A 21,057-nucleotide genomic window follows, 5' to 3' on the forward strand; every position below is an offset into this window, starting at 1 on the left:
GAATATTATTCTGTTAAGAATATTATTCCTGTCTAGGCTGACAGGAAACCCAGTAGTGCATATAGAGAGAGGATATTAAAAAATGTTTCTCTGAGAAGTATTCAGAGTGGACATTGAGAGATTGTGTGACTTCAGGTTATTGAAACTTACCTGCTACAAAACACATGCTAATGAATTTCATTATTAATCAATTTCTTTTCATTAAGATAATTTCTTTCTGATATTATGTGTACTAAGTTAGCAAGTTGGGTAACTCATTACCATGTTTGAAGGAAAAATAGTAACAGGATTTGAAGGAAGTGAAACATGATCCCTAAAGAAAAGTGTATGCCCTATGAACTGTGGTTAACTTTGAAATGAGGTGCACATATGTTAATGCTTTTGCATATACCAAGTTACTCAAGTTTGTATCCGTTTTTAAAAAAAGGACTAGGAGTTTAGGTATAAATTATAGAATGTTATTCTATAGGACCAGAAGGAAAAAATAATGGTTCCATTAAGCACAAGAAGTGCTCTTTTCATTTCAGCACACCCAGCACTGACTTGGGGCTACCACCGTTGAATTCAACTCTCAAGGTTGCTCCTTGTTGATGGATAACACAGGAAACTGAATTAAGAAAGTCAGAATGTCTGTAGATGATTCCAGTGTGGCCTTGGACTCTGTATTTTATTTTAAAACCTTGTCTATGTTGTAGAAATTTCATGAGACATTTTAGACCTAATGACATGATGCCCTGGAAAGATGTTATTAAATCAGTTATTTTTAATTTTTTGAGTGCTTGCTATGTTTTAAGCCCTGGACTGAAATCAAGGATATACCTCTAATTCTTCCATAAATGTGAGGTTAAGTGGTGTTAATGGCGCTACTTCATCCTGGCTCACAAAAGCCAGTTTTCCACATCTCTGGTCAACTGGAATCAGCCATAGTAGGAGTATTTACATGGTAGAATCAAAACATGCCACAAATCAGGGCCTTTTTTTTTCTTTTTTCTTTCCAGAGAACTGTTTTATCTGCACACCGCTGAAGATAGGTCTTATTTTCCCCATTTCACAGCTGAAACCAAGGCTCAGAAGAGTAACTCCCTAAATGTGTTTAACTTTGAAAACCACGTGAGTTCTTGGGAGTCAAGTCATAATATATATATATTTTTCTGTTGGTACAATTTTTGTTTTTATCCCATTATTTTTTTTTTAATTGGAATATAGTTGCTTTACAATTTTGGTTAGTTTCTACTGTACAACAAAGTGAATCAGCTATATGTGTACATACATCCCCTCCTTCTTGGACCTCCCTCCAACTTCCCCATCCCCAACACATCCATCTAGCACTGAGCTGAGCTCCCTGTGCTATACAGCAGGTTCCCACTAGTTATCTATTTTACATATGGTAGTGTATATATGTTAATCCTAATCTCCCAATTCAGCTTCCCTTCCCACCCTGTGTCCACATGTCCATTGTCTACATCTGTGCCTCTGTTCATGCTCTGCAAGTAGGTTCATCTGTACCATTTTTCTAGATTCCACATACATGCATTAATATACAGTATTTGTTTTTCTCTTTCTGACTTACTTCACTCTGTATGACAGACTCTCAGTCCATATACGTCTCTACAGATGACCCAATTTCATTCTTTTTTTATGGCTGAGTAATATTCCATTGTATATATGTACCACATCTTCTTTATCCATTCATGTGTTGATGGGCATTTAGGTTATTTCCATGTCCTGACTATTGTAAATAGTGCTGCAATGAACATTGGGGTACATGTGTAATTTTGAATTATGGTTTTCTTAGCAATCCCACTACTGGGCATATACCCTGAGAAAACCGTAATTCAAAAAGACAGAACAAAACAAAACAAAAAGACAATATAAGAGAATTCCTTATTTTTCTACTCAAGGGGTAGAATCCAGCTGAATTTAGGATTTCTTTATAGAAGATTTAATATCATTGTGAATTGTATATTTTCCTTTTTATTTTCATTGTGCACAACAGGTAAATCAATTGTACTTCAATATAATGAGAATTTTTTGATGTTCCTCTGTTTCCCTTACCTTCCTCACTGATCATAAATGAATGGATCATAAGATAGTATTTGAGACCTAGATTTTGGTGTATATTAAAGTGTTAATTTTCATCATACTTGGTTCCTAACAAACATATTATTTGCAAACTGTTCCCAGCATTTGATTAATTTACCCGTAATTCTATTCCTAACCAGTTCTATGATCCTGAACAAGTTTTCTCAGCTGTCTATTATGGGAGATGCCACTAGTGACCTCTGAGGTCATTGCCATCCATGTCAACAAATAGATTCTTATGCTTCTAATAACTAGAGTATGCCCTGCTGTTAAAATATTAATGTGAAATACCAGTCATAAATAATTTTAGCCTAATTTTATTGAAGATGTAGGCTCAGATGTAAAGTTTATTTTGTTGTGTAATGAAGTTTTTATTTTGTTTTGAAAGTTTCAGGATCTGAAGCTGAGAGAGTTCTACTGTGAGGGAAACCCACTGTTCCTGAAGCAGCCAGTTAATGCTGTAAAACAGGAGGATATTTGGAGTCTACAGGTGAAGGCTTATATCATTCACACAGGTCTTCAAACTAAAGCCATGATTTAAGTTTTAAAGCGTTTTCTTCTAAAGCATTCTTGCCAAGCTAGCAAATGATTAATACAACCATAATCCATTGGCATTGTGGACCCTAGTCATAATCTTTTTGACTAACTTGCAGGATCCAGTGTAATCCTATCTGATTTCCAGAGTGAACAAATTCAGAGACATTTAAACATTTTGTTGGATGAAAACATTTTGTTGAAAACAAAAGAATCTGTTTTCAGTTCAGCCTCCAAGTACTTTTTTAGTATTATCTAAGGAAAATTTGATTTTCCTTACTGGAGTCTTTTGCCTCTTCCATCCCCTTTTCACTTGTCCCCATTCCTAGTGGGTGAATGAATATGATCCAGAAATTGTGTTCCCTTTTGGCAAACAAATTGATTATATTAAAAGAAGGAATAGGGGACTCTCTTTGTGTGTATTTTGGTCATAGATGAATTAAATGTTGCAGACCTTTTCACATTTGAGTATGAGTCTCTGTCGTGAATCTGGACTTCTCAGGTCCTTTTAGGTCTATAGCTGAACATGCAGAATAGTCTTAAAACTTTCAAGAATTGCATAGGAATCAAGTTTCCTGGCTACAGAAACAACCAACCTTGTGTAATGGTTTAGTTGGAAAAAAAATAGCATTTTCCCCTTATTGTACAAGTAGTATATGTTTAATACAGAAAACTAGAAAATACAGGTGAATGAGGAAGAAAATAAATATTAGTTATAATGCCATATTGATTAAAAAATTTATTGTAAATTTTTTAATTTTACAAATTAATACAAGCTTATTTAGAGAAATTAGAAAAAAGGCAGTAGAAATTGATAAAAATACTTGGAAATCCAGTATACAGAGATACAATCACTATTCTCTCTGATGTTTATTCTGCTAAAACTTTCCATAAATCCAGAAGTTTTTGTTATCAAAAGGGATTTCAAGCTCTATATACTATTTAGAGACCTTTTTTTTCACTCAAAATATTGTGAATATCTTTCCAATCAATAAGAAATAAGTCAATGATATCTTTTTTGATGGATATGTAGTAATATTCTGATTTATGATTATACCATAATATTTTAAACTACTTTCCTACTGTTGACTGTTTAGATTATTAATAATTTTATAATTTTTGGCCTTTATAAACAAGGCTACGATGACTATCCTCTTCTAATGTCCATATTACCCCTGTGAGTGAAATTGCTGAGCCAAAGAACTTTCATCTTTTAAAGTCTGATGAGCTCTTTTCAAATTCTTTTCCAGAAATGCAACCTATATTTCCATAAACATTATTATTTCCCACTCACATGTGAAAAAAAAAACTTCTTTGAAGTTTAATTGTAAATGATTTTATAAACTGAAATATTTAATTTGTTTAATTCCTTATAGCCTAATTGTTCTCCTTGAATCAAGCATTTCAGAATAGTAGTAGTAAAATAATAATAATAATAATAATAATAATAATAGACAGCTACACTTACTATGTTTAACATGGGCAAGTCGCTGTTCTACGCACTTAACAGGAATGAACTAATTTAGTCCTCCATTAACCCTTAAAAGGTAGGTACAGTTATTGTTCCCGATTTACAGATAAACTGAGATTTGGAGAGATTATTTAATTTCTCTGAGTTCACAGAGCTAGTAAGTTTTGGAATGCTGATACAATTCTAAGTAGTTGGACTCCAGATTCCACGCTGCAGTATTGCCTCAGAGAGGGGCTGCCAGAAAGTGAGGGAAAGGGAAACAGGGGTAGTCTCTGGTTGAAAGAGATTCTGGTTTGTGAAAGGGACTGGATGAGCAGTTAACTCATTGTGGCAGGGGTCTTACAGGGAGCTCTTGAGAACAAGACTATTACCTTCTGTCTGGGACCCAGGTGCAGGGTGAGAGAGCAGTATTTCTTCCTTCTCATTTTCAAAACTTTAAGGACCCAGGAGCACAAGAGTTTTGGGTTTTTGTTTTGTGCATTTAGCAGAAGCAATAATTTTTACTTACAATATATAAATGATTTGGGTATCGTTAAAAGTATCTCTAAGAATTTTTCTTCGAAAAGTAACAACTTTATTATACATTTTATATTTGTATAAATATAAAGTAAAAGTCATTATTTGGCTAATATTACTGATTAAATTACTTGGACTGTCAAAAAACTATAGAGATTTGGGATTGGTTCAAGATGGCGGAGTAGAAGGACATGCACTCACTCCCTCTTGTGAGAGCACTGGGATCACAACTAACTGTTGAACAATCATCAGGAAAACACTGGAACTCACCAAAAAAGCTACCCCACATCCAAAGACAAAGGAGAAGCCTCAGTGAGATGGTAGGAGGGGTGCAATCGCAATAAAAGCAAATCCCATAACTGCCGGATGGGTGACTCGCAAACTGGAAAATGGTTATACCAGAGAAGTCCATCCACTGGAGTGAATGTTCTGAGCCCCCGTCAGGCTTCCCAATCTGGGGGTCTGGCAACAGGAGGAGGAATCCCCAGAGAATCAGACTTTGAAGGCCAGCGGGATTTCATTTCAGGATTTCAGCAAGATTGCGGGAAACAGTTTCCACTCTTGGAGGGCATGCAAAAAGTAATGTGTGCACAAAGACCTAAAGGGGAGGAGCAGTGACCCCATAGGAGACTGAACCAGACCTACCTGCTGGTGTTGGAGGGTCACCTGCAGTGGCAGGGGGCAGTTGTAGCTCACCACAGGGCAAAGGGCAGCAGAAGTTCTGGGAAGTACTCATTGGCATGAGCCTTCCTGGAGTCTGCCATTAGCCCCACTAAAGAGCCTGTAGGCTCAGTGCTGGGTCACCTCAGGCCAGCAAGGAGGGAACTCAGCCTCACCCATCAATAGACAAGCAGATTAAAGTTTTACTGAGTTCTGCCCACTGGAGCAACACCCAGCTCTACCCACCACCAGTCCCTCCCATCAGGAAGCATGCACAAGCCTCTTAAATAGCCCCATCTACCAGAGGGCAGACAGCAGAAGCAAGAAGAACTATAATCCTGCAGCCTGTGGAATGAAAACCACAATCACAGAAAGATAGACAAAATGAAAAGGCAGAGGACTGTGTACCAGATGAAGGAACAAGATAAAATCCCAGGAAAAAAACTAAATGAAGTGGAAATAGGCAATCTTCCAGAAAAAAGAAATCAGAATAATGATAGTGAAGATGATCCAGGACCTTGGAAAAAGAATCTACGCAAAGATCAAAAAGATGCAAGAAATGTTTAACAAATACCCAGAGGAATTAAAGAACAAACAGAGATATGCAATACAATAACTGAAATGAAAAACACACTAGAAGGAGTCAATAGCAGAATAACTGAGGCAGAAGAAGAGGTAAGTTACCTGGAAGACAGAATGCTAGAAATCACTGCTGCAGAACAGAATAAAGAAAAAAGAATGAAAATAAGTGAAGACCACCTAAGAGACCTCTGGGACAACATTAAATGCACCAACCTTTGCATTATAAGGGTACCAGAGGAGAAGAGAGAGAGAAAGGACCCAAGAAAATTTTTGAAGAGATTATAGTTGAAACTTCCCTAAAATGGGAAAGGAAATAGCCAGCCAGATACAGGAAGCACAGAGTGTCCCAGGCAGAGTAAACCTAAGGAGAAACAAGCTGACATATACTAATCTAGTTGACAAAAATTAAAGACAAAGAAAAATTATTAAAAGCAACAATGGAAAAATGACAGCATACAGGGGAACTCCCATAAGGTTAACAGCTGATTTCTCAGCAGAAATTCTGCAAGCCAGAAGGAAGTGGCATGATACAGTCAAAGTGATGGAAGGGAAGAACCTATAACCAATACTCTACCCAGCAAGGATCTTATTCAGATTTGAATGGGGAAATCAAAAGCTTTACAGACAAGCAAAAGCTAAGAGAATTCAGCACCACCAAACCAGCCATACAATAAATGATAAAAGAATTTCTCTAAGTGGGAAACAGAAGAGAAGGAAAGGACCTACAAAAACAAACCCCAAACAATTAAGAAAATGGTAACAGGAAGATACATATTGATAATTACCTTAAATGTGAATGGATTAATTCTTCCAAGCAAAAGACACACTGACTGAAAGGATACAAAAACAAGACCTATATATATGCTGTCTACAAAAAACCCACTTCAGACTTAGGGACACATACAGACTGAAAGTGAGGAGATGGAAAAAGATATTCCATGCAAATGGAAATCAAAAGAAAGCTAGAGTGGCAATACTCATATCAGATAAAATAGACTAAGAAAAAAGAATGTTACAGGAGACAAGGAAGGACACTACATAAAGATTGAGGGATCAAACAAAGAAGAAGATATAATTGTAAATATATATGCACCCAGTTTTGGTGCATCTCAATACATAAGGCAAATGCTAACAGATACAAAAGAGGAAATCAACAGTAACACAATAATAGTGTGGGACCTTTTAACACCTCACTTACACCAATTGACAGATCATCTAGACAGAAAATTAATAAGGAAACACAAGCTTTAAATGACACAATAGACCAGGTAGATTTAATTGATATTTATGGGATATTCTATCTGAAAACAGCATATTACATTTTCTTCTTAAGTGCATGTGGAGCATTCTGCAAGATAGATCACATCTTGGGTCACAAATCAAGGCTTGATAAATTTAAGAAAGTTCAAATCATATCAAGCATTGTTTCTGACCACAATGCTATAATATTAGAAATAAATTACAGGAAAAAAACTTAAAAAAAGACCCCAAAACACATGGAGGCTAAACAGTACAGTACTAAATAACCAAGAGATCACTGAAGAAATCAACGAGGAAATCAAAAAAATACATAGAAATGACAGGGAAAACACAACAATACAAAACCTATGGGATGCTGCAAAACCAGTTCTAAGAGGGAAGTTTATAGCAATACAATCCTAGCTCAAGAAAGAAGAAAAACCTTGAAGGAAAAATCTAACCTTACATCTAAAGGAAGTAGAGAGAGAAGAACAAACAAAACCCAATATTAGTAAAAGAAAGAAATATTAAAGATCAGAGCAGAAATAAATGGAATAGAAACAAAGAAAACAATAGCAAAGATCAGTAAAACTAAAAGCTGGTTCTTTGAAAAGATAAACAAAATTAATAAACCTTTAGCCAGACTCATTAAGAAAAAGAGGGAGAGAAAAAAGAAAAAAAAAAAGAAAAAGACGGAGAGAACTCAAATCAATAAAATTAGAAATGAAATAGGAAGTGTTGCAATGGACACCACATAAATATAAAGCCTCATAAGAGACTACTAAAAGCAACTATATGCCAAAAAAGTGGATAACCTGGGAGAAATGGACAAATTCTTAGAGAGGTATAACCTTCCAAGACTGAGCCAGGAAGAAATAGAAAATATGAACAGAACAATCACAAGTAATGAAATTGAAACTGTGATTAAAAATCTTCCAACAAACAAAAATCAAGGACCAGATGGCTTCACAGCTGAATTCTGTCAAATATTTACAGAAGAGTTAACACCCATCCTTCTCAAACTCTTCCAAAAAATTGCAGAAGAAGGAACACTCCCCAACTCATTCTACAAGGCCACCATCACCCTGCTACCAAAACCAGACAAGGATACTACAAGAAAAGAAAATTACAGACCAATATCACTGATGAATATAGATGCAAAAATCCTCAACAAAATACTAGCAAACAGAATCCAACAACACATTAAAAGATCACACACCATGATCAAGGGTGATTTATCCCAGGGATGCAAGGATTCTTCAATATATGCAAATTAATTAATGTGATACACCATATAAAATATTGAAGAATGAAAAAGCTTTTGATCATCTCAACAGATGCAGAAAAAACTTTTGACAAAATTCAACACCCATTTATGATAAAAACTCTCTAGAAAGTGGGCATAGAGCGTACCTACCTCAGCATAATAAAGGCCATATATGAGAAACCCACAGCAAACATCCTTCTCAATGGTGAAAACTGAAAGCATTCCCTCTAAGATCAGGAACAAGACAAGGATGTCCACTTTCACCAATATTATTCAACATAATTTTGGAAGTCCTAGTGACAGGGATCAGAGAAGAAAAAGAAATCAAAGGAATCCAAACTGGAAAAGAAGAGGTAAAACTGTCACTGTTTGCAGATGACATGATACTATACATAGAAAATCCTAAAGATGCCACCAGAAAACTACTAGAACTAATCAGTGAGTTTGGTAAAGCTGCAGGATACAAAATTAACACACAGAAATCTCTTGATTTCCTATACACTAACAACGAAAGATCAGAAAGAAACTAATGAAACAATCTCATTCACCATTATAACAAAAAAGAATAAAATACCTAGGAATAAGCCTACCTAAGGAGATAAAAGATCTGTACTCAGAAAACTGTAAGACATTAATGAAAGAAATCAAAGACGACACAAACAGATGGAGAGATGTACTATGTTCTTGAACTGGAAGAATCAACATTGTGAAAATGACTATTCTACCCCAAGCAATCCACAGATTCAGTGCAACCCCTATCTAATTATCAATGGCATTTTTTACAGAAGTAGAACAAACAGTCCTAAAATTTGTGTAGAGACACAAAAGACCCTGAATAGCCTAAGCAATCTTGAGGAAAAAGAAAACAAAACAAAACAAAACAGCTGGAGGAATCAGACTCCCTGACTTCAGACTGTACTATAGAGCTACAGTAATCAAGACAATATGGTACTGGCACAGAAACAGAAATATAGATCAGTGGAACAAGATGTAAACCCAGAGATAAACCCAGGCACCTGTGGTCTATTAATCTATGATAAAGGAGGCAAGAATATACAATGGAGAAAACACAGTCTCTTCAGTAAGTGGTGCTGAGAAAACTGGAGAGCTACATGTAAAAGAATGAAATTAGAACACTCCCTAACACCATACACAAAAGTAAACTCAAAATGGATTAAAGACCTAAATATAAGGCTAGGCAGTATAAAACTCTTATAGGAAAACATAGGCAGAACACTCTATAACATAAATCACAGCAATATTCTTTTTGACCAACCTCCTAGAGGAATGGAAATAAAAACAAAAATAAAAGTAAACAAATGGGACCTAATGAAGCTTAAAACTTTTGCACAACAAAGGAAACTGTAAGCAAGACAAAACGATACCCTTCAGAATGGGAGAAAATGTTTGCAAGTGACAGTGGATTTGTCAACAAAGAATTAATCTCCAAAATATATAAATAGTCCATGCAGCTCAATATCAAAAAAAAAAAAACAAACATCCCAATCCAAAAATGGTGGAAGACCTAAACATTTCTCCAAAGGAGACATACAGATGGCCAAGAGGCACATGAAAAGCTGTTCAACATCACTAATTATTAGGTAAATGCAAATCAAAACTACAATGAGGTATTACCTTGCACCAGTTAGAATGGGCAGCGTCAGAAAATCTACAAACTATAAATGCTGGAGAGGGTGTGGAGAAAAGGGAACCCTCATGCACTTTTGGTGGGAACATAAATTGATGCAGCTACTATTGAGAACAGTATGGAGGTTCTTCAAAAACCTAAAAATAGAATTACCATATGACCCAGCAATCCCACTACTGGGCATATACCCAGAGAAAAATCTTAATTCAAAAAGACATGCACCCCAGTGTTCATTGCAGCATTAATTATAACAGCCAGGTCATGGAAGCAACCTAATTGCCCATCGACAGATGAATGGACAGAGAAGATGTGGAATGGACAAAGAATACAATGGAATATTACTCAGCCATAAAAAGGAATGAAATTAGGTCATCTGTAGAGACATGGATGGACATAGAGACTGTTCTACAGATTGAAGTAAGAAAGAGAAAAACAAATATCATACATTAACACATATATGTGAAATCTAGAAAAATGGTACAGATCAACTGGTTTGCAAGGCAGAAATAGAGACAGATGTAGAGAACAAACATATGGACACCAAGGGGGGAAAACAGGTGGGGGGAGGTTGGGGTGGGATGAATTGGGAGATTGGGACTGCCATATATACCTTACTAATAAGAAAAATATCAAATTGTACACTTTACATATATGTAGTGTATTGTATTCAATTATATTTCAAAACTTTTTAAATGGAAAGAAAACTGTAGGGATTTGTTTCAAGATATGGCTTGGTTAAGATTTATAGACTTTTCCACACCTCAGAAATTTGTGAGCTAAAATTTAATACTGAAAACTATTTTATACTAAAATATTAGCCAGAATATACTGCATCAGCAGATGCCACACTGAGTTTTACCTGTGTTATGTAATTTATTTCTCTCAACTCTATGTGATAGTATAGGACCAAAAAATCCCTATTTTACAGGTGAGGCATTCAAGATCAGAGAATTTAAGGACTTGTCCAAATAGGGTCACACTAATAGGTCACAGAGCTAGGATTTGCACGTATTTATCTATCTGAATCTGACTCAGTATCTTTGCTCTTGATGCTGTGTTTTAGTGCCTATCATACAGTAACAATTGATCATACAACAGTTCCAAAGTTCATCATTCCTTCTAAGGATTCCCATTTGTTTTTACATTTTTAAATTTTTTATATTTATGTAAATATAATTTGTATATGGATAATTTTATAATTCAAATGAAATCATCATATATAAGAAAAATGGTTTAAATATAGAAATAATCTCTAACCTACATGTAGTTAGCTAACAAATGTTCTAACAGAATAGCATATAAACTATTCAAAAGGGACAATTTATTTGTCCATAAAAGATTTCTTGACTTTTAAATAACGCTGGAATTAGGCCATCATTAAGTTGTATATTCTCAAATACTGCATTGCTTGTATCTTTACAAGGTTTCCTAAAATTTACTGGTTGGTCATGCCAAAAGTATCTCATTTTATATATGCTTGTATTTTCAAGTAATAACTTTATATTTTAATGCGACACATTGGCAGCAAGTAGGAGAAGGATATAAATAATGGGTATTGTAAGAGTTGTCAAGAGACACACTGAGTGCAGCAAACATGATTGATTCCAGAAATCATAAATGGAAAAAGTGAACTATATGAATTGTCACCTATTTATTGATCCCATGTATTTCAGCAAATTCTTCTACCCTTTGCTATTTTGGGGCGTGAATTCTTGTCTCTTAGTTTTCTGAGGCTTTATAGTGTGACTAGCCATTGAATTCTGATAGCTAAAACTTATCTCTAAAATCAGTATTTAATTCAGGATCACAAGCTATGCTATGTGTGAGTGGTTAGAGAGGAGTGAGAATAGACATCTAATTTAAGAGTCCTGTGATATTAGTGTGAAAGGGTAATTCTTTCGGAAAGGATGACCTCATTAAGTGACCATCCCAGAGAATAAGCTGAAATGTGAAGGAAGTTATGTTGTTGAAGGATCAGGCAGTTAAGAAACCCATGCTCAGAGCTGTTTCTGTAGAGGTAGCTTTCCCAGATGTTTGTTAAGTGGAAGGGATAGAGTAATAAGGGACAGGGAGGCAGGAATTTATAGTATTTTGTTATTATTTTAAAAGATTTTAATTGGGGTAGATGAGTGAAGGATTATGTATGTATGTATTCGGTTAGCCAAAAAGTTTCTTTGGTTTTTAACTAAAAATAAAAGACATTTTTCATGTTCACCAAGAACTTTATTGAACAACGTTTTCACCCTTTTGTTCCATTACCTTCTCCCATTTTCCAGGCAACTTCATACTTCTATCTTCCCAAAGCTTTTTATCTTTATGAGCAAAGAACTGTTCCAGGTGCCTTTTATAGTCTTCCAGGGAATTGAAATTTTTCCAGTAAGAGAATTTTGTAAAGACCAAAATAAGTAGAAATCTGAAGGTGCAATGTCTGGTGAATATGGCGGATGAATCAACTTCCTAGCCAAGCTATAACAGTTTTTGCCTGGTCATCAAAGAAATATGCAGGCTTGCATTATCCTGTTGGAAGATTATGTATTTTCTGTTGTCTAATTCCGGATACTTTTCGTTGAGTGCTGCTTTCAGTTGGTCTACTTGGGAACAGTACTTGTTGGAATTAATTGTTTGGTTTTCTGGAAAGAGCTCATAATAGAGGACTCCCTTCCAATCCTACCATATACAAAACATCACCTTTTAAAAAAATGTTTATTTATTTTTAAATTTTTGGCTATGTTGGGTCTTAGTTGTGGCATGTGTCTTTGCGGTGTGTGGGCTTCTCTCTCTAGTTGAGGTGCCTAGGCTCAGTAGTTGCAGCACATGGGCTTAGTTGCCCTGCATCATGTGGGATCTTAGTTCCCCAATCAGGGATCAAACCCTTGTCCCCTGCATTGGAAGGTGGATTCTTAACCACTGGACCACCAGGGAAGTCCCCTAACATCACCTTCTTTGAGTGAAGACCGGCCTTTGGTGTGGTTGGTGGTGGTTCATTTCACTTGCTCCATGATCTCTTCTGTTCTACATTATTGTACAGTATCCACTTTTCATTGCCCGTCACAATTTGTTTTAAAAACAGAACATTTTTGTTGTGTTTTAGTAGAGAATTGCATGCAGAAATACGGTCAAGAAGGGTTTTGTTTTTGTTTTTTGTTTTTTTGGTTAACTTATATGGAACCCAAACATCAAAGTGATTAACATAACCAGGCTTGTGCAAATGATTTTCAGTGCTTGATTTGGATATTTTTGTGTAATTTGGCTATCTCCTGCATGGTATAATGTCGATTGTTCTCAACTAATGTCTCGATTTGATCGCTATCAACTGGTCTACCTGACCATGGAGCACCGTCCAGCGAGAAATCTCCAGCATGAAACCTTGCACACCACTTTTGACACGTTTAGTCAGTCACAGCATCTTCTCCATACACTGCACAAATCGTTTTTTTGCATTTCAGTTGCATTTTTCCCTTTCTTGAAATAATAAAGCTTAATATACTGAAAATGTTGCTTTTTTTCTTCCGTTTTCAATGTTAAACGGGCTACACAAAAATTCACCAATTTTGATGTTTTTTTTAAATGCACGCTGATATGACACTTGCCACGATACAGTCTAACAAAACTGTTTTGAATGAAATTAAAGACAATTAAACACTAGATACATCTTACAGAAAAAAATGAACAGTTTGGCCAACCCAATATGTATGTATGTATGCATGTTTATGTATGTATGTATTTCCAAAGATTCCTATCAGAGCCTGATGTGGACTATCTTAATATCATTGGGAAATTTTTTTCTTTGGCCAGAAAAAATGTCTTCTCCAGTATTAAAATTCATGCAGTGTTTTTGTAACATTTACACAAAACTTCATGCTATTCACACAAACAATGAGGGGCATTTATTGGAGTAAATCAAATGTTTATTTTGTTTGCTTTGTCAGTAAAGATATAATTATGTTATATAATTTTTAACTTTAAGATGATGATGGTCATAGCATTCTCACCACCCCTTTTATTATTTAATATTATTATTATCTAAAGTGAAATATCTGGACATATTTATGTGGATAGATTTAATACACTGAATTCAGAATTTTGGGTAATAGAAATCAGTATTCTTTACTAAACTGACTCAATTCAGGTACTTAATGCAGTAGATAAGTTAGTCCAGTGTTTCTCAAACTTTAACATATGTGTGGAATACATGGGGAAGCTTGTTAAATTTCACATTCTGGTTCAGTAGGTCTGAAGTGCAACTAAATCTGAATTTTTAATAAGCTTCTAGGTGATACAGATTCTACTGGTCATGATTTGCAGTTTAAGTGGTAAGGGTTTAGACCTTAGTAAGTATGACAGACTCAGTTTTTGAGTCCAATCTGAATATTTGTACAGTCCTTGCCTATTGTAATGAGAGGTACAAAATTTGAACCTAAACTTTATCTAATAATGTCAATTTATTATAACTTGAATTCCTGTATGTCAGAGACACAGAAATATTACAATGAAAGTAACTTGCTTTTTGTATAATGTTGAAAAATAAACTTACAATGCCAGTCAGTGCCAATATAATTCATTATATATACTGTGGAAAACTAATTTAGTAGAAACTGTGAGGAATAAGCCTAACATATAAATTATTGAAATGGGAATCAGTGTAATATAAAACAGTTATTTTGAGAATAATCCGAGGAACCATATTCTTTTTTAACGTAGGAAATAACGTCAAGATTTGTAATGAATCAGCTAGCAGAAAAGAGTCCTTTCCTAATGCAAGCCATAGAATGGTACCCACAGGTCAGGAACATAATCTCTCAGGGAAGAAAATGTGCAATATGTGGAAAGTCCTTTTTAACCATATGGCTGGAATGTGTTGAGTTTTTTCCTCCATCAAAGGTAGATGGTGCTTTTTATGTGAATGTGAGCATAAGACCTCCTCTTATTCTTTATCCGTATCTAAGTTGACCAATACTAACCACATTTGTATCTAGGAATTGACCTTTATGATGATAAAATGGTTTTTTCCCAGCCTTATTGAGATATAATTGACAGATAACATTGTGTAAGCTTAAGGTGTACAATATATTGATTTGATACATGTAAAATGCAAAATGATTACCACCATAGTATCAGCTACTATCTCCATCCTGTCACATGGTTATTGTTTCTTTTTTGTGGTGAGAACACTTAAGATCTATCTACTTTCTTAGCAACATTAAAATATATGATACAATATTATTAGCCATAATCACCATGCTGTACATTAGATCCTCTAATTTATATCCTCTAATCTATAATCTAATTTATATCCTCTAATCTAACTTATATCCCCTAATCTTATGACTGGAAATTTGTACACTTTGACAAATTTCAAAGTGTATCGCTCCATTATCCCCAGCCCCCAACCCTGGTAACTACCACTTTACTGTTTCTCTAAGTTTGTCTTTTTTAGATTCCACATATACTTGTTGTTATGCAGTGTTTATCTTTCTCTGTCTGATTTATCTCACTTAGCACAGTTCCTTCAGTGTCCATCCAAGTTGTCATGAATGGCAGGATTTTCTTATTTTCCTTGGCTGAATAATATTCAATTGTATGTACACACACACAGGCATAAAAATAGACTGTACCTTATATATATACATAATAATATATAAATGTATTTATATAAATATAAATAGTATTAAATTGTATTTTATAAATAATATTAATATTCAATTGTATTATATATATATATGTACACACACTGGCATAAAAATGGACTGTATCCACATACATACACTGGCATAAAAGTAGACTGTACAAAGCTACTGTACATTACTGTAGCTTTGTAGTATAGTTTGAAGTCAGGAAGTGTGATGTGGTGTGTGTATATATATATATAAAATACCACATCTTTATCCATTCATCTGTTAATGGACACACTTAGGTTATTTCTGTATCTTGGCTCTTGTGAGTAACGCTGCAGTGAACATGAGAGTGAAGATATCTCTACTAAATCCTGATTTCAGTTTCTATGGATATATAATAAGAAGTGGAATTGCTGCATCATATGGTAGTACTATTTTTAATTTTTTGAGGGACCTGCATACTGTTTTCCATAGTGGTTGTACAAATTTGCATTTTCACCAACAGTGTACTAGGGTATCCTTTTCTCCATCCTCATCAACACTTGTTATCTCCTCTCTTTTTGATGGTAGCCATTCTAGCTGGTGTGAAGTGATAACCACTTTGAGGTTTTGATTTGCATTTCCCTGATGATTAGTGATATTGCATACCTTTTCACATACCTGTTGTCCATTTGTATGTCTTCTTTGGAAAAATGTCTATTCAGTTCCTCTACCTATTTTTTAATTGGATTATTAGATTTATTGCTGTTGAGTTGTGTGAGTTCTTTTTATATTTTGAATATTAACCCCTTATCAGGTATATAATTTGCAAATACATTCTCCCATTCCATAGGTTGCCTTTTAATTTTGTTGGGTTTCTTTTGTTATGCAGAAACTTTGTAGTTTGGCTTAATCCTACTTATGTTTGCTTCTTTTGCTCCTACTTTTGCTGTCATATCCAGGAAATCACTGCTGAAACCAATGTCAAGGAGTTTTTTCCCCTATGTTTTCTTCTAGGACTTCTGTGGTTTTAGTTCTTAAATTTGAGTCTTTAATTCATTTCAAATTCTTTTTTGTGAATGGTGTAAGATAGGGTCTGATATCATTCTTCTGCATCTAGTTATCTAGTTTTCCCTATACCATTTATTAAAGAGAATATCCTTTTCTCATGGTATATTCTTGGCTCCCTTGTCAGATATTAGTTGACCTTATATGTAGGGGTTTATTTCTGAACTCTCAATGTTGTTCCATGGGTCTGTGCATCTGTTTTTATGCCAATACTGTACTGTACTGTACATTACTGTAGCTTTGTAGTATAGTTTGAAGTCAGGAAGTGTGATGTTTCCAGCTTTGTTCTTGTTTTTTGGGATTGCTTTGGCTATTTGGGGTCCTTTATGGCTCCATATAAATTTTAGGATTATATTTTCTATTTTTGAAAATATCATTGGAAAGTTTGAAAAATGTCATTAGAATTTTGATATGGATTGCATTGAATCTATAGACAGCTTTTGATAATATGGAAATTTTGACAATATTAATTCTTGTGATCCCTAAACATGTGATATCTTTCCATTTGTTTGTGTCTTCAGTTTCCTTTGCCAAAGTCCTGTAGTTTTCCATGTACAGGTTTTTTACTTCCTTAGGTTTATTCCAAAACCTTTATTGTTTTTGATGCTGTTGTGAATGGGATTGTTTTCTTTATTTACTTTTCATATACTTTGTTGTTAGTGTATGGAAATGCAACTACTTTCTGTATGTTGATTTTGTATACTGCAACTTTACTGAATTTGTGGATTAGTTCTAGCAGTTTTTTTGAGGAGTCTAGGATTTTCTCTATATATAAGATCCTATCATCTGCAAACAAAGACAGTTTTACGTCTGTCTTTTCCATTTGGATGCCCTTTATCTTATTTTTTAACCTGGCTGTTCCAGTTAGGGTTTCCAGTAGTATGTTGAATAGTAGTGGTTAGAATGGGCATCTATTATATATAGAGAGCTTAGCACAATGCTTGGTACATATTTCATTTCTAAGAATGACTGATAAATCACAAGAACTGGATTTTAATACCAGCTGTTGTGTCTTATTAGGTTATTAATATGTTATATCAAATGTATTGTAGAGAAAAATCTGGCAGAGCCGCTGCCAGTGAGGCTAATGTCAAGGTGAAATAATGGTTGAGGATAAATTTAAAAGTCAAACCAGATGGACATTAAACACCAAGAGAAAAGAGAGACCATCAGTGGAAAAATGAAAATTGAAATATATGTTGGTTCTCAAGATGGGAATAAATCTGTAATCTTGATTATGTAACCTATCTGTGAATTTTTCACGTTACCATCTGGAATAGATTGTTGTATTCAAGAGACACTAATGAGTATAATACACGTCATATTATTTGGCAAAAGTTTCCAAAGCACTCTGCTTTTCACTGGCTATGACATGAACACCTTTAGATTGGAATATATATTACTAGGTGTTTGGCAATCAAAACATTTTAAATTTATTTATTGAAGTATAGTTAATTTACAGTGTTGTTAATTTCTGCTGTACAGCAAAGTGATTCAGTTATATGTGTATATATGTATACACATATATGTATTCTTTTTCATATTCTTTTCCATTATGGTTTATCACAGGATATCAAATATAGTTCCCTGTGCTATACAGTAGGACCTTGTTGTTTATCCATTCTATATATCATAGTTTACATCTGTTAATCCCAAACTTCAATCCATCCTCCCCCCACCACCCCGTTGGCAACCACAAATCTGTTCTCTATGCCTGTGAGTCTGTTTCTGCAAAACATTATTTTAATGGGGTTGTTTAGTTTCCTGTTTCTAGAGTGAGAACATGCACAAAATACATAGGGGTGATAATCAAGTTAACCATGTTATTAAAAAGTTGCTTTTATATACATTTAAGAATTTTATGTTATTTTTCTATTTAAGTAGAGGGTGATTATACAAAAACTAGTTTGCCTAGAAGCCTCCCTTTCTAAAAGAGTTCAGCTTATTACTATCTTTTCAGGAACTAAACTTAGAGAATGCTAACCTTTAGAGTTTAGCATAAAGGAAGAACCCAGTTTGATAATGCCAACATCTAGTTACCCTGTTGTGCTTTACAGAATGTTATGTCTCTGATGGGTTTGTTATCTGAAGGCACAGTTGAAGAGGGAGACACGATGACAAATGGGCCTTTGTTCTTGATATAAAAAACTAGAAACAACCAAATATCAAATTGTAATTGCTTCTTTTCAGATGAGTGTGAAATTATGCCATACTTATGAATTGGTGAGATGAGGATTGGAAATAGTTGATGAAACATTTTACTCAATCTCAAATATTAACTTTTACCATAATTCATTCAGATGCTTTTGTCTTTTTCAGATGTTATAGCCCTTGCCATCTGAGTTCAGTTAGTCCTTAGCAATTACAGAATTATCAATAATTTCAATGTAATTGATATTTAAGTATTAACTACTTAATGATGTAATGCTTCAAAACAGCAACAAAAATTAATCCTCTTTAGTTACTACCAACTTGGGTCATGTTGAACTAGAGACTTGAGGTTACTAAATAGTCTCATAAAATTCTGTCCAAATACTTGAGTGATTCAGTGCCCAAGGTATGCATTTGATGCTTTCATTCCACATAGTTACATTAGTTGAACTTAACATTTCCCTAGATTCCTTTAAAGTTTAAGAGCTTAGGGAGGGAAAAGTTTGGAACATGAACTCTCAGCCCTGTATTGAATGATGTAATGTAGTTAAAACTTCCTTCAAAAGAGATTAGATTTAGTAGATTCCATTACAATGAGTGAAAAAGCTGATCTACTTCATGAAAATAAGTGAAAAATTGCAGCCTTAATTCCTTTTTTATGACAAGCTGCCAGTAATGACACATAAGATTACATTTAATAATTTTACTCATTATTTATAGAGCAAAATCTAACTTGCAATAAATAGTTATTACTGTTTATATAACACTGACATTCACTTATGAAATTGATCATTTCAACCAGTCAACTGTAAAAGTGAATTTACATTTTAAAACATTTATGCAGGGGTTAGTTAATTTAACATAAATCAAACACTTAGAGGATCAGAAGGCATCACATTTCTAAATCTAAACAATCATGAAAGTAATATGTTCAGAAAATTGAAATGGCATGAATGATTCTTATTTTATTCAGAAAATAGCAAAACAATTAGAGTATAAATGATCTCACACACAGTCTCTTGATTGCTTCTACTTCTATAGGAATTCACTGAGTTCTCTTTTCCCTTTAGGGAACTCTCCCTCTCCCTTTTGTTCTTAAACTGCTAGGTAGAGTTAACAGTTGTATTCAGTATATATGATTTTTTTTTCTTCTAAAGAATCTTAAGTTGTATTCAACTGCAGCATATTTATCTTAAGCTGTGCATAACAGAAATGTTTGAATCTCCCTCGTGAAATTCAAAGGACGTTGATTTTGCAGAGATAGTGATGGAGAGCAGGATCACTCTGTAGTGGAGAGAATGCTGCATAGCTGAATGGGTGGCTGGAACATGAGCAGGATTTTCTTTCTGGTTTCTGCACTTACTACAGTCCAAACTGCCCTAAGGGTGGAATGACCGTATATAATGTATCATCTAAGCCAAGATGCTTTTGAGAGTGAAAGTGGACAATATTATTAATAACTGGAAAATCAGCAGGAAACCAGGACTGTCCTAGGCAAACCTGAATGTATGGCTACACTTCCTAAATGGAGCAGTTAACTTTAGAGGAGTGCTCATTGCTGGAGCTTATCACTGCTGGAATAGAAGAGCTGTCATTCTGAAAGTTCATCTTGTATTTATAAAATTATGAGGGGTGGAGTCAAGATGGTGGCATGGGAGGACAGAGTTCACATCTCCCCACAACTAGGGCAGCTGCCCAATGCTAGTGGGTGACCTCGAGGCCCAAGAAAATGGGAGGAACCCTTGAGCTACTGGGTAGGACATGGGGGGAGTCAGGAGGAGAAGTGGAGGCTGGATAGGACCAGCACCCCTGAGGGGTGGATGGGGGAATGGAGAGGTTCCTGCCTGCAGGGACCCTCCAGGGCTTGGAGGATCACAGGGGAGTGTGTCTAGCATTTGCCCTTCCCAATCCACCTAAGAAATCTGCTGGGATCCCTGGCCAGGTCCTTCTGGGATCAGAGGACCAGGGGAGGTGCAGAGGGTGTTTTACTCTGCTGGGCTTCTGGGCCTGGTGCTTCATTCTCCAGGGCCCCCTCTGGCCATGTGGGTCTTAGGGGCATGGGAAGGAGGGAGGAGGGGGGAAGAGGAAGAGAGGCAAACAGTGGGGAGGAGGGACCCTTCAGGGCTGGAAGATCAGGGGAGGTACCCCTGGCTATTCCCCCACCCACTTGGCCCCAGGAAGCCTGCTGAGCTCCTTGGCCAGGTCCTCCACCTTCCAAGGGCCCCCCCGGGAAGCATTGGTCCTA

General features: G+C 35.3%; 2 protein-coding genes across 2 annotated transcripts in view; both read left to right on the forward strand.

Annotated features, from left to right (window-relative positions):
* The window catches only part of SLC26A7 (solute carrier family 26 member 7), a 308,511-nt gene that overhangs the window by 79,077 nt on the left and 208,377 nt on the right, over positions 1-21,057 (forward strand). The window lies entirely within an intron of this gene.
* Positions 1-21,057, forward strand: part of LRRC69 (leucine rich repeat containing 69) — a 97,460-nt gene that overhangs the window by 64,241 nt on the left and 12,162 nt on the right. Inside the window, 2 exon segments of the mRNA XM_057734292.1 lie at positions 2,471-2,572; positions 14,701-14,880. Coding sequence (XP_057590275.1) covers positions 2,471-2,572; positions 14,701-14,880 — 282 coding nt within the window.

The sequence above is a fragment of the Hippopotamus amphibius genome, chromosome 5 (assembly GCF_030028045.1).
Source record: "Hippopotamus amphibius kiboko isolate mHipAmp2 chromosome 5, mHipAmp2.hap2, whole genome shotgun sequence".
Taxonomy (NCBI): Eukaryota; Metazoa; Chordata; class Mammalia; order Artiodactyla; family Hippopotamidae; genus Hippopotamus; species Hippopotamus amphibius.